The sequence below is a fragment of the Marmota flaviventris genome, chromosome 2 (assembly GCF_047511675.1).
Source record: "Marmota flaviventris isolate mMarFla1 chromosome 2, mMarFla1.hap1, whole genome shotgun sequence".
NCBI lineage: Eukaryota > Metazoa > Chordata > Mammalia > Rodentia > Sciuridae > Marmota > Marmota flaviventris.
This window is the reverse complement of record NC_092499.1, coordinates 44,443,018-44,456,263: the sequence shown is the minus strand read 5'-3', so window position 1 is coordinate 44,456,263 and position 13,246 is coordinate 44,443,018. Positions and strand designations below refer to the sequence as shown.

The 13,246-nt window shown below is 35.2% G+C and overlaps 1 protein-coding gene across 1 annotated transcript in view; it reads right to left on the bottom strand.

Annotated features, from left to right (window-relative positions):
* Positions 1-1,037: 1,037 nt before the first annotated feature.
* Nubpl (NUBP iron-sulfur cluster assembly factor, mitochondrial) overlaps positions 1,038-13,246 on the bottom strand; it is a 217,510-nt gene continuing 205,301 nt past the window's right edge. The window contains exons 10-11 of the mRNA XM_027929568.2: positions 11,372-11,454; positions 1,038-2,750 (exon numbers count right to left, since the gene is read on the bottom strand). Coding sequence (XP_027785369.1) covers positions 2,688-2,750; positions 11,372-11,454 — 146 coding nt within the window. The 3' untranslated portion in view covers positions 1,038-2,687. The remainder of the gene's footprint in view (positions 2,751-11,371; positions 11,455-13,246) is intronic.

Below are 13,246 nucleotides of genomic sequence, written 5' to 3'. Positions count from 1 at the left end.
TTCAAATGGAGGAGTGGGACTGGTTAACCTCTAACACACTCTTGAGTTCTGTCTAGGAGTCTATAAAGATATTCTGCATTTTCTTGAAGTAAGGCAGGGGTTGGGGGTTCTTTCCTTATGTGGAACTGAGAGATGCAGACTTCAGATAAAGGCATATGTAAATGTTGGCTTTACTATGCACAAAAGCTGGATTCAAAGATAAGTGACCACAGTAGGCTATGAAATACCCAAACACTACTTAAGTCCAAAGCAGAGAAGGGAGACTTCAGTTTTCCCTGTAGCCTGCCTTAGGAATCTTAGAATTTGGCTGAAGTCAAAGAACATAAAGGGTTTTGGGAAGAGATTTTCCTTTAGGATGAGTCACAGCGAGTAAGGAAGTCTACTTTCTCCCTTGGATAGCAGAATAGTCATTCTCTAACACTCTATATAGACACATGAAAAGAAAGAAAGAAACGTTCCTCCTTAACAGGCAGACAAGAAGACTAGCTATGTTCGAGTCTTATCTTTGAAAAGAGCTCTTAAAATCTTTTTTTTTTTTTTTTTTTTGGTGGTACTGGGGATTGACCTCAAGGCTTCTTACTTCTTGCTTTTATGGCTTATTTCCCTCCTTCCACTTCTAAATCTGTATGTATAATCCATCTCCATGTTTTTCCCAATAACTTTCTCTGAAGCACCTGTAGACACTAATTAAGTGAAGGAGAAGAGGGGACAGTCATATGTAGAGACTACTTTTCCCATTTCTACACTAAATGTTCCAGATTATGGCATATAAAGCTCTTCTAAATCTTGCTAAAATCCTGTTTTTCAGAGTTAAGTTTGGTTTAAGTACTTGCTTTTTAGTATGCAGAAGTGCTCAATGGTCTTCTATATCGTTTCCTTCCTAAATTAGCAATAAAAATAACCATCTGCAACTTTAAGTCATTATTTCCTTCTCAGTGATGAATGATGATTACTGTGTCCACAAAGGTTTTTACTCGTGATATAAATTAGTATGGATAAGAGGTCCCCAAATTTCAGTTCACATACAGCAGCACATGTTCCTTTTAACTGGACTTTTATTTTTATTTAGACATATTGTAATTTATATACAGTTGCAAGAAACAATATAGATTCCATTTGTCCTTAATCTGATTTCGCCCAATAGTAACATCTTGTAAAACTGTAGTTCAATATCACAAGCAAGGTACTGACATCAAAGAATCACAATAGAGAATATCTCCATCATCACACAGATCTCTCCTATTGCCCTTTTATAGCCACATTCAATTCCCTCTGTCCCCTTCCCTCTATAACATGGTTGCCAGTAATCTGTTTTCCATTTCTATAATCTTGTTGTTTTAAGAATGTTGAAAGGGATTGAGTTTTTCACCATGCATAATTATCTGGAATTCACCCAAGATATTGCACATATCCATAGTTTGTTCATTTTTAACTGTGGAGTCGTATTTTAAGGTATACATGTACCACTGTTTGCTTATCCATTCACCCATTCAAGAAATTTTGGGTTATTTTTGGCTCTTACACATAAAGCGGCTATAAATAGCAATACAGGGTGTTGCCTGAAAATGTGTTTATAATGATATGCAACTCTTTTCCTAACTTTCTGGCTGATAACCACAGAACAAAGGACATCAAAGCATTTGCCAAATATCCTAGACCACTTCCTTATAACTGACAATTAAATAATGACTCATTCTTATCCTTACTTGCAGTTTTACAACTATCTCTTACCTGACCTTGCAAAGTCCTTGACTGAGCCTTAACTAGATAAGATAAATGTTTTTCAAAGCATATTATTTGAAACATGAACTCCTGAAAAGTTCCTAAAAGGTAGTGGTGGAGGGGGGTTCATGGCCACATTGAAGAATATATTACTCTTGAAATTAACAAATGCACACTGGTGTACAAAAGGAGGAATTCAGTAGCCAGCTACCCAAGTTCACATCCCAGCTTCATCACTAGCTAGAAATAGTAACCCTTGGCAAGACACTTAACCTTCCTATACCTAAGTGTCTTCATTTGTAAAATGAATAGTATTCCACTCATATGAATGGAAGAATGTGAGGACACATAGAAAGCACTTGATAAATATTATTTATTTATTTCTATTACTGCCATGACAAATTCAAATTTTCATAATACATAGGCCCTATTCCTGGAGATGCAGATTCGTTAAGAATGGGGTAAGAGTCTGGTCTTGATGGAAGCAGAGGCTCAACTTTATTAAAAATATGTCCAAGATAAATACTATATAGACAGTATTTAAATGCAGACCAAATTTCTTGGAGGGGAGGCATTACATTTGTGTCCATGTACAAATTTAGTACATCCTTTAAATGATTAACTCTGCTATCCTGAAGAGTGTAGTTCTCTCTCATGTTGGGATTATAACATCATAAACCCATGATTCCTCAAGAGGTAGTTCAATAAAACAAAAAGCAGTTTGGTGCAGTTGACACCAAAAAAAAAAAAAAAAAATCCTAAATATATAGCAATTAGCATTGATACATGAAAATTTTAGCTGTGGGTCATAGCTTAGCAAATCAAATGTACAATAAGATATTATTTCCTTAGAAATAAAACAATCATGATTGCTATTATTTCTTAAGGTTCTACCACCACAGTGCTTGTTTCCAAAGGTCTCTTTCTGATCAAATACGAGGACAATTTCCAGGGCACACAGGGAATCATTCTGGAGGCGGTGGCAATCTTCTGACCACTTCTACAGCAATCCTCAGGTAGGCTTTAGCCTGGAAAAAAAACAGATTCATTTGTTCCACATTTCTCCCAGTAGACACTGAATGACTCATGAACTGTTTGTCATAGATGCCCACTGTATTTGATGGTAAAAAGGTTGGCTGAGAGGAAGAAATTCAGTAGGGAGGAGATAATGCTGTGTATATTACAGGTGGGGCAGGGGAGAAAGGATTTTAGATTATGGTAATTATTTGGAAGGTAACTTTCTGAAAAAATTTGTAGAGCCAGCAATTACTGTTTTTCAAACTCTAATCCTAGTGTCAACACACTAGAAACCCAGTGCAGTTGTAGAAAAATTATACCTTCCTCCTCTGATAAGTTGATAATCCTGAGTTAGATACTACCAGAACTGCTTTGGCATAGAGGTCTTAGTCATTTTAAGGAGGATTATTTATCACGACCCTATGGTTTATCTTTAGAAAGCATTTTCTTCATTCTAAATGGTTTGTAACACCAGCACTGAGTACCTGTGGGCTCTTTTATTTTATTTTATTTTTATTTTTTTAATTTTTTATTGTTGGTTGTTCAAAACATTACAAATTTCTTGACATATCATATTCCACACTTTGATTCAAGTGGGTTATGAACTCCCACCTTCACCCCATACACAGATTGCAGAATCACATCAGTTACACATCCATTGATTTACATATTGCCATACTAGTGTCTGTTGTGCTCCGCTGCCTTTCCCATCCTCTCCCCTCCCCCCTCCCCACCTCTCCCCTCCCCTCCCCTCCTCTCTCTCTACCCCCTCCACTGTATAACCCTGAGGGTCTCCTTCCATTTCCATGCAATTTCCCTTCTCTCTCCCTTTCCCTCCCACCTCTCATCCCTGTTTAATGTTAATCTTCTTCTCGTGCTCTTCGTCCCTACTCTGATCTTAGTTACTCTCCTTATATCAAAGAAGACATTTGGCATTTGTTTTTTAGGGATTGGCTAGCTTCACTTAGCATAATCTGCTCTAATGCCATCCATTTCCCTGCAAATTCTATGATTTTGTCATTTTTTAATGCAGAGTAATACTCCATTGTGTATAAATGCCACATTTTTTTTATCCATTCGTCTATTGAAGGGCATCTAGGTTGGTTCCACAGTCTTGCTATTGTGAATTGTGCTGCTATGAACATCGATGTAGCAGTGTCCCTGTATGTGGGCTCTTTTACCTAGCAAATTTTGGGTGTCATCCAAGAATTTCTGGTTCAGTGTTACACTCTTCATCACTGGGATCTGCAGTGCAATGAATTACTAAGAGAAGCTTCTAAACCACAGAGTGGGCCACAAATTAAACCAAAGCCCATGTGTCCTAGTTAGAACAATGATCATAGTATTTGAATTTTATAAATTTTAAAAACTAATTGTCATGCAAATATTACTTTCTTGACTTATCCTACTCATAAAACACAACTACAAAACAAACAGTAAGATTTTCTAAAACTATTGATGTCTACATTGATATATTTAAAGTCATGCACCTTATACTATGTATCAGTGATAACAGCTAAAATTTACTGAGTACTTAATATTTGGCAAGTATTTCATTTATCTACATAGTTACCATAGTGGGTAAATTCTGTCATTATTCTCACTTTACAGATGAGAAATCAAGACCCAGAAAAGCAAAGAGTCTGTCCAGAGCATTAATGCTAGTAGATACTGAGCTGGGCTTTGAACCTAGCTGACCAACCTCTCAGCTCCGCACGGTAAAAAGATATATTTGAGGTGTGTTTGCTGACTTGATGAAATGCGTTAAGGATGCTTCACATATCTTCATTTTTAGAGACTGCCTGAACCCTAAGAATTATATTTTAATTTTACAAGAAAACTGTTAAAATTTCATCTTAAAAAGTTCTTTAAAAAAAAAAAAGAAGCTTTCTAAACATGGATAAGTTAAATGTTTTTTACAGCATACCTACTATATCAAGTACTTCACACTTAGTCATGTAAAAAAAGCATCATGGGTTCAACTTATATGAAGAAACTGGAAGTTGTTTGTTCAAGGTCCTAATATGTGCAGACTGGAAAACATTTACAGTAGGTCCAACTCACTCTAATGCCCAGCTCTTTCTACTATATCATATATTAAGCAGTTATTCACAACACAAGTAATTATAATCATAATGAATAGTCTAAAAATGGTTTAACTCTGTTATATTTTATAGAATCAATCATTTTTGTTTAAAATGGAAATAACTTGTACTTAAAAATAAATATTTTTCTCAAACTTAATGTGTTAATTTTCACTCATCATCCTTACAAATACTCCTTTTTCCCCATACTGTGGGATGTAATGATATAAAGGGAAGCAGAAGAGCTTGAGGGTGAAGAATTGGGGCCTTAAAGCAGATAGGCCAGGTTTGGAATCTCAGCGTCAGTACTTATGAGCTGAGGGGACACTGGTAGGTTACTTGACCCTTCTAGTCTTAATTTTCACATCTGTAAAGTGGTTATAAAATATATTTACCTAAAAGGGCTTGGGGGAATATTAAGTGAGAATAAGGCATGTGGAGTGCTGGCACAGAGGAAGCAGATAGGATTTATGAGGAGCTGCTGCTATTATCATCATACACTTGAGAAATTTGCAATCTCATTTAAGAGCTCATATTAACATGCCCTTTGAGCACTTTTCCCACCTGAGGAATAATTAAACTAAACTTTTCCTTTTTGTTTAATACGTATCTGGCAAAAGGTCACACATACATCAGATGTAAAAGATTTGACTGAGATTTCCCAAACACTCTCTTCTTCCATCACCTCAACTCAACACAACTGATCATTCCTTTTTACTCTAGGTCTCTTTATTAGACCGCCTAGAAGCACAAATATACATATAGAACCTATTTGTCTGCAACAGTGGAGAACCAATATGCAAGAAGTTTATGGAAGTTTCCTTTGTCTTTAGATGTTGAAGTTTTAATTTGTCATGCATGGTCATTTCATATTAAGAATGTGAGGTGATACTTTGGAAAATAAGAGACAATAAATTTTCCACTTACATTTGTAAATCTTTACCACAAGTTTCTTATAGCACATTTTTCTGCACCTAACATTTGTACTTGATAGAAAGGATAAAGCCACAAAATTATCAGTCAATCATGGGCCCATTTCTTGTATCCTGGTCTCAGTCAAGGGCAAAGACAGTTTTAGTTGAATTAACAATTACATTCTGACCTGCATTAGGCCATGCTATTGCGTTTCTACCTTCTAAGTAACCACCTTCCCCACCACCCCCACCTTCCTCTATTGCTTTCCCTGGCTGTTAATGCCACTCACATTTGGAGTTTTCCTCCTTTTCCCTAAGTGATGTGTGTATGTATAGGGTTTGGCCATTTGCTGGGTCCATAGCAGCCTGTCAGTGCTTTTAATTGGTGCTACAAGTCCTTCCAACTTTTCCAATGATATCTCAAATTCACTAAAATTCACACCTTTAAATTAATCACTGCCTTTAGTGTTTGCCCCTTCTGAAAGCTAAATGTTGTCGGGAATGTTAACTCCTTAGTGCCTTTAAAGTATTCTGTGGGTAGAGAACTGAGAGTTCTGACAGTTGGTGCTAGAGGAGGGAGTGATGGAATAGAAGGGAATGTGGATTAAGAAGGAAGTCAAAAACAAAAGATGAAACTTTGCTGATTAGTAATTTTGCTTGTGGATCAACCTCTAAAAGCAAACAAAAAAGTGTAGGGCTAAGGGGCTAATGAGCAACTGCAGGGAGCCACTCATGAATTACATCAAGCCATGTAGATTTAGGTTTTTCCTTGGGATCCATCCACTGCTCCCCTGCATGCATTAGACTGACCAAGGCACACGACCTCTATCTCCGCTCTATGAGGAAGACCCCTCCTCATACCTCCGAAGTTGGGTGTAACCCGTTGGCAACTGGACAGCCCACCTCTTACCTTATTTGGCAAAGAACATTCCATGAAAAACTTTCGATGTTCCCTGCTATAAATAAAGCAAGCGGGAGCTCCATTTTGTTCTTTTCGGTGTGCAAGCTCCATCCTAAGATCGGCTAGCTTGTCCTTTCTAGAAACATTTCCTGTGTTCTTTTTTTTTTTTTTTTTTGGTCACACAACCTTTCTTTCTTAGTCTTTATTTCTCAGCCAGCCTATTCCACCAAGAGGAACCCCATTCCCACCGCCTGCATGGTAGGACATGGGCATGAAGCAACAACTAATTTTACAGTTTCCATCCTATTAACTTTTGTGGAAGTTTATGTTGGCAAGTAAATTCTCCCTTTATTCTTTAAATGAAGGTGTATAGGTAGAATTGGCACTGAGCTTCTGCCAATACCACAGGATCTATTGAAAGTGTTGTGATTACTTTCTGGGACTGAATTTCCATTTCAGTTTGTAGGGGAAAAGGAAAAGAGTTTTATGAGCAGGCAAAACTCATTATGAGACTAACTAGAAGGATGCAGATTCCAAGACTCAATTACAACTTCCTAACCTTCAGGAGTTAACTTCTTTAACACTGAAGCTGGGAACTCTACTCTCATTTCAAAATTCAAATTCTGCCACTGTGAATTTCAAATGCCAAGGGAGAGTGACATTTATCTAGTGTTATGTAAGGGAATGGGCATAAGTGGGCTCAGCCCTTTAATAAAGGGAAGAGAAAAGACATTTTGTGTCATGACATCTTAGATGCAAGTTTCAGAAGTTAATAAGTACAGTTGTATTCTATTTGGCATTTTCAAAGTATTTTCACATTATTATTTCATTTCATCCTCATTATGACATAAATTTATAGATGTAGAGAAAGGTTCAAGAGGTTAGGGAAATTGCTTCAGGTTACACTTAGAAACTGGCAAACTTGGTGATGAATCCCTGCGCTGACTCAGCTTTAGTCTTTTCCTTCCATGCAGAGATCCCCTTTGAGAATTTAACAAAACTTCTTGTTCAGTTCCCCAGAAAAACGTTTCTTCACACATTCTGGATTTAATTTCAGGGGATTCTCAGACCCATGTGAAGATCATGTTAGGCCCTGCAGCTGTGCATGCCAGGGCAATCCAAGAGATAGAGTCTGCTTATCCTCTTCTCTAAGCTCTGTGATATTATGAACAGAGTTGAACTGAAACTCAGCTTATATACACAACAGACACTGAACTAACCTTGCAGTTATTAGAAAGTGAAGCAGACAATGCGTTGGGAAGAGAATGCATGGGCTGTACATCAGAGGTGAGCGTGGAATTGGCTTTCAGTACTATCTTAGACAAGCTTCCTTAATGTAAATGAACCCCTGCTATTCATCTAAAATAATGTAGATTATTATACCTATATTATTATACCTATATGCTATGAGAATCAAATAAAATAATGTATTCAATATACTGAAGCACTATAGAAGAAACTGAAGAAATAATAGCTATAATATAGGACCCAGAAGTTGATATACTGGAAAGAAGCTAACATTTGAAAGGAATAGACTTGTCTTTTAATCACACCTTACAATTTAATACCTCTGTAACCTTGGAAAAAATATTTAAATTCGATAAGCCTCAGGTTCCTCATCTGCAATAACGGGGCTATTTACATATTAATTTTTTGTGAGGATTTGTGAGGATTAAAATAATGTAAATAAAATGCCTGACAGTGTCTAGCACACTATAATTAACATTATTATTAAGAAGATGACTAGTAATAACAAATATCTGCAAACCATGAGTAGGAAGTAATATCTTCCATGGAAAGAGAACTAAATACAACATATTATTATTTTTTCCTTCTTATGGCCATGTCTAAATCTTAAAATTGATCAGATATCTTCATATTCTTACATGAAATTCTCATCATTTTTACAATAACCTCACCAAATCAAAGTTAGCCTAAACTATAAAGGTTTAGGCTGTCCTACAACTCTAGAAATGTTACCCAGAAACAGTAAAATAATGGGTCTAATATTTATGCAAATATAGATAATATTGTAAAAATATGTAACTCCAAAAAACTCCACAAACACAGTTGTTTAGACTTTCAAATCATCTTAACTATCTTTGGATGACTGTTTCATGTTCTCTTATATTATGTTCCTCTAACATCACAGTGATGTGTCTTGCTTTTGGAGAATTTCAAAGAAAAAAAATAATGAATAGGTGGAAAAATATATAAAAATCAAAACCCATAATTGAAATAAACTAGTAAGTAACTTTTCTTATTTATAAGGAATCACTGTGGGATGTCTAAATATTCAGTTCTTGGGAGGCATTTGAATGTGTGTAATTAAAAAAAAAATCCTTCAATTTTGGTATTTTTCATATACTACATTTATAAAATACACCTATAGTAGTTGGGATTGTCATATTTTAATTATGAAAGCAATTAAGAATTATAGTTTTACACTACTCTAAGATTTCAACTCACTCCAGGCAGAATGACAGCTATTAAGAATACAAACAATAAGTGTTGGCTAGGATGTGGGGAAAAAGGCACAATCATACATTGCTGGTGGGATTGCAAATTAGTGCAGCCAATATGGAAAGCAGTATGGAGATTTCTTGGAAAACTTGGAATGGAACCACCATTTGACCCAGCTATCCCACTCCTCTGTTCATACCCAAAGGACTTAAAAGCAGCATACTATAGTAATGCAGCCACATCAATGTTTGTAGCAGCACAAGTCACAATAGCTAAATTGTGAACCAAACTAGATGCCTTTATTCATAAGTGGATAAAGAAACTGTGGTATATATACACAATGGAATTTTACTCGCCATTAAAAGAGAATAAAATCATGGCATTTGCAGGTAAATAGATGAAGTTGGAGAATATCATGCTAAGTGAAGTAAGCCAATCCCAAAAAACCAAAGGCTGAATGTTTTCTATCATAAGTGGATGCTGAACCATAATGGGGGTGGGGAGGGGAGCATGGGAGGAATGAAGAAACTTTAGATAGGGCAAAGGGAAGGAAGAGGAAGGGAGGGCATGGGGGTAGGAAAGATGGTAGAATAAGGTGGATATCATTACTCTAAGTACATGTATGAAGACACAAATGATGTGACTACTTTGTGTACAACTAGAGAAATGAAAAATTGTGCTCTATATGTGTACTATGAATTGAAATGCATTCTGCTGTCATGTATAATAAATTAGAGTAAATAAATTTTAAAAAAGAATTAAAGTTTTGCTATCTGAAAGCTATCTATACAAGACTAAAAAAGGAAACAACATTTTTTTTAGTCTTTGAAGAATCGTTTTTATTGTGGAATATAAAAAGAACATAAAGCATAAATATATTACTTTTCTAGTGGAAACATATGTAATCACGACCCAGACCAAGAAGCATACTTGCTGATACCCCTGAAATCCTCTATTCACTCCTTTCTAGTCATCTTACAAAGTAGCCACTGCCCTGACTTAATGGTGATCACATCTTTGGGTCTTGGTCTTAATTTTTTTTTAATTTGTTCCAATTAGTTATACATGACAGTAGAATGTACTTTGACACATCATACATAAATGGAGAATAATTTAACATTTAATCCTAAAAGGTGGAGAAAAGTAAAACAATGATAACTGCTATGCTGGATTTACTCGAAGATCATATTACCAGCAACTCAATCACCTGTGCCGTAGCTATTGACCCTTAAGAAAGGGAAAAGGCCCCTGGGCCTCTGAAAGAGATAACTCAAAATGAATCAACTTTACTCATCCAAAATTCTTGGTGTAATTTATTCTTTATTTATAGCTCTAGCCAAGCTGGTATCTTTTATTTTTTCAGTTCACAGAAGATTTGACAAAGCAAATTAGAATGAAAAGGGTAGAGATTATGGAAAGACAAAATAATATAGTACTATAAGGTTACACCCATTAGCTAAGGGGTTAAAAAAAAGACAAACTATTAGAATAAGATTGACTGGGGATATTCAGGAAAGGGACACAAAAACTACACCAAAATTGATCTACTAGTTGACAACTCAATTTCTAAAGTTAAATAGCAAGTACTACTTAGGACAGAAAAGATACATTTTACTTCCACTTTGAAAAGATTAAAATAAAAGATTTTATGCTTAAACATTTTATATTTTGGCAATTTTTAAAATCTATTAACTGTATCCCCAATGATATTAGTTAATGAAACATTACTAGTCTTTGCATTCCACTTCTCTGATGTTGCACACTCTTTATCTATCCAAGGTAACACTTTATTACATTAGCTTCCCTTCTCCCAACAATCAACTGGACTTGGAATACTGAAATATAATTATCTCATTATGTTTCACATATTTTTAATAGGTTTTTAGTTGTCAACAGACCTTTGTTTTATTTATTTATATGCAGTGCTAAGGACTGAACCCAGTGCCTCACACATGCCAGGCAAGTGCTCTGTCACTGAGCCACAACCCCTAGCCCCTTTACAGACTCTTATTTGTGTTTCTCATGAGAAAACTGGTTGGGTGATGATTCTCTATAAGTGAATTTATTGAGCTGGTAGTTTAGAGTCAACACTGGCAGCCTGCCATATAAAACAGTGATTAATTTAAATATATTTTGAACAAGTTAACTAAACCTTGTTTATATATATGCCCTCTGAACATGAACAGATAAGCTTGATCATCCCAATGTTATTTTTCAAAAAGTGTATATCCTGTAAAAAGTAATAAAACATATTTAAAATCATAACTTACCTCATCACTTTCAGGCTGTGAAAACACAACTGGCTGGCCTGTATCTGAAGTCTCCCTTATACTGGGGTATAAGGGGATCTCTCCTGAAAGAGCCCACAAGATATTTGTTAGTACCAGAGAGGTCTTTTACAGGCATTTGGAATTCCACTATTTAAATTTTGGGGAAAAAATAAATAAAATCTGAACAGAACTCATTTGAATTAAACTGTATTATGACTATCCTTGAATTAAGCTGAGTCATGACATTCTCAATTTGTTAAATCTCGGACAAAGGAATTTCAAACAAAAATTTAGAGGCAAGAACTGCATGTGAGCACATGAAGTCTATGTGGCAATCAACCAATACATGAAGCCTCAATTTGCTTTTCACTGGAGGTCTTTTAGCAAGGAATAGCTTAGGAGACATTTGTAAATTATTTTCCCCTGTAATATCCAGTATAGATATATCATGCCACACAGCAAGAGGAGAAGATGCCCAGTAGTCCAAACAAACTACAACAAAATAACCTTCCAATGCTCGCAGATGAGTGAGCCAAGAGAAAGTAGGCCAACCTGTTGCTTCACCTGTCTGCCCCTCTATCAAGTAGAATCATCTTTCTTTTGCAATTTACTCATCTATGTACCATTATATGTAACTTATAAGTTTGAAGAGTTCTCAGGAAGTATATAATAAAAACCTCCACTATATAGATAGTAGTTGGAGATGTTACCTGATTTCAGTCTCAATCTCTTCATAATTGAATCTGCTGCTCTAGTTCAAGGGGTAACCCTCTGGATTCTGTGACTGAATTAAAAGGCGGGAGATGGGTCCTGAGTTGGAACTCTAAATTATTTTCCCATAATAATGTTAGACATGGCAGTCTGCAGAACTATCCAATTTTTGTGACCTGAAATCACTGTTTCTGTATCATTGTATCAATGTTTCTGATAACATTTTTAGGCTACTGTACACTTGTGAGCCATTGGTTAAAATGTAACTTCCCAATAAGAGATTGCTTCTTTATGAGATGTTTCAAATTCTAAGTAAATGACTTACAAAATTGCACCACTCATAAGTTAGGGAATTACAATATTGTCAACATAATTCAATAATGCCATTATAATTACACATTTACTTTATGATATAAGTGAATGTCAATCTGTTATGTCATTATGCAGATTTGGAAAATTGAACTTTCTAGGTTAGTTAATGAAAACATTGCAGAATATAATTAGTGGCTATGATTATAGCAATGTATCAAAATATATCATTAGTATTCACCTAGCATTATAGTTGCTCTAATAGTGCAAATGTTTAATAACAGTAACACATTTATCATTAACTTTTAGAAATTTAATTATAATAGAGAATGTTTTGAAATTCTTTGATCTCTAAGGGATCTTAATTTTTAACTACCTAAAACTAATAATTCATATTCTGTCTCCCTTATTCAGAATGTAATATCTGCTATTTCCCAGAACAGAAACTCACTCACAGTAACAATATCAAAACATTTTCTAAAAAATCCATTAAGTTGTGGATTTTTTAAAAATCTCGTTTTAACCCAAATCTGGGTTTTGCTCACTTAAGATGATTGTAGTTCTTCTCACTAATTTAAATTGATTCTTTAATTCAGTGCTATGAACAGTGTACATAATATAAATTTCAGGTGTCATATTTTATAGACATTAGCAAATACATAAAAAAGCTTATAGATAGAGTAGAGGAAGATGGCAGTGAGGGAGAGGAAGAAAGAAGGGGGAAGTACTGAGGACTGAAATAGACCCAATTGTGTTAATTGCATTTATTAATATGTCCAAGTGAATCCCACAACTATATACAACTATAATGTACTAATAAAAAATATTGTAGAAAGCAGTAAATACTGTCATTTT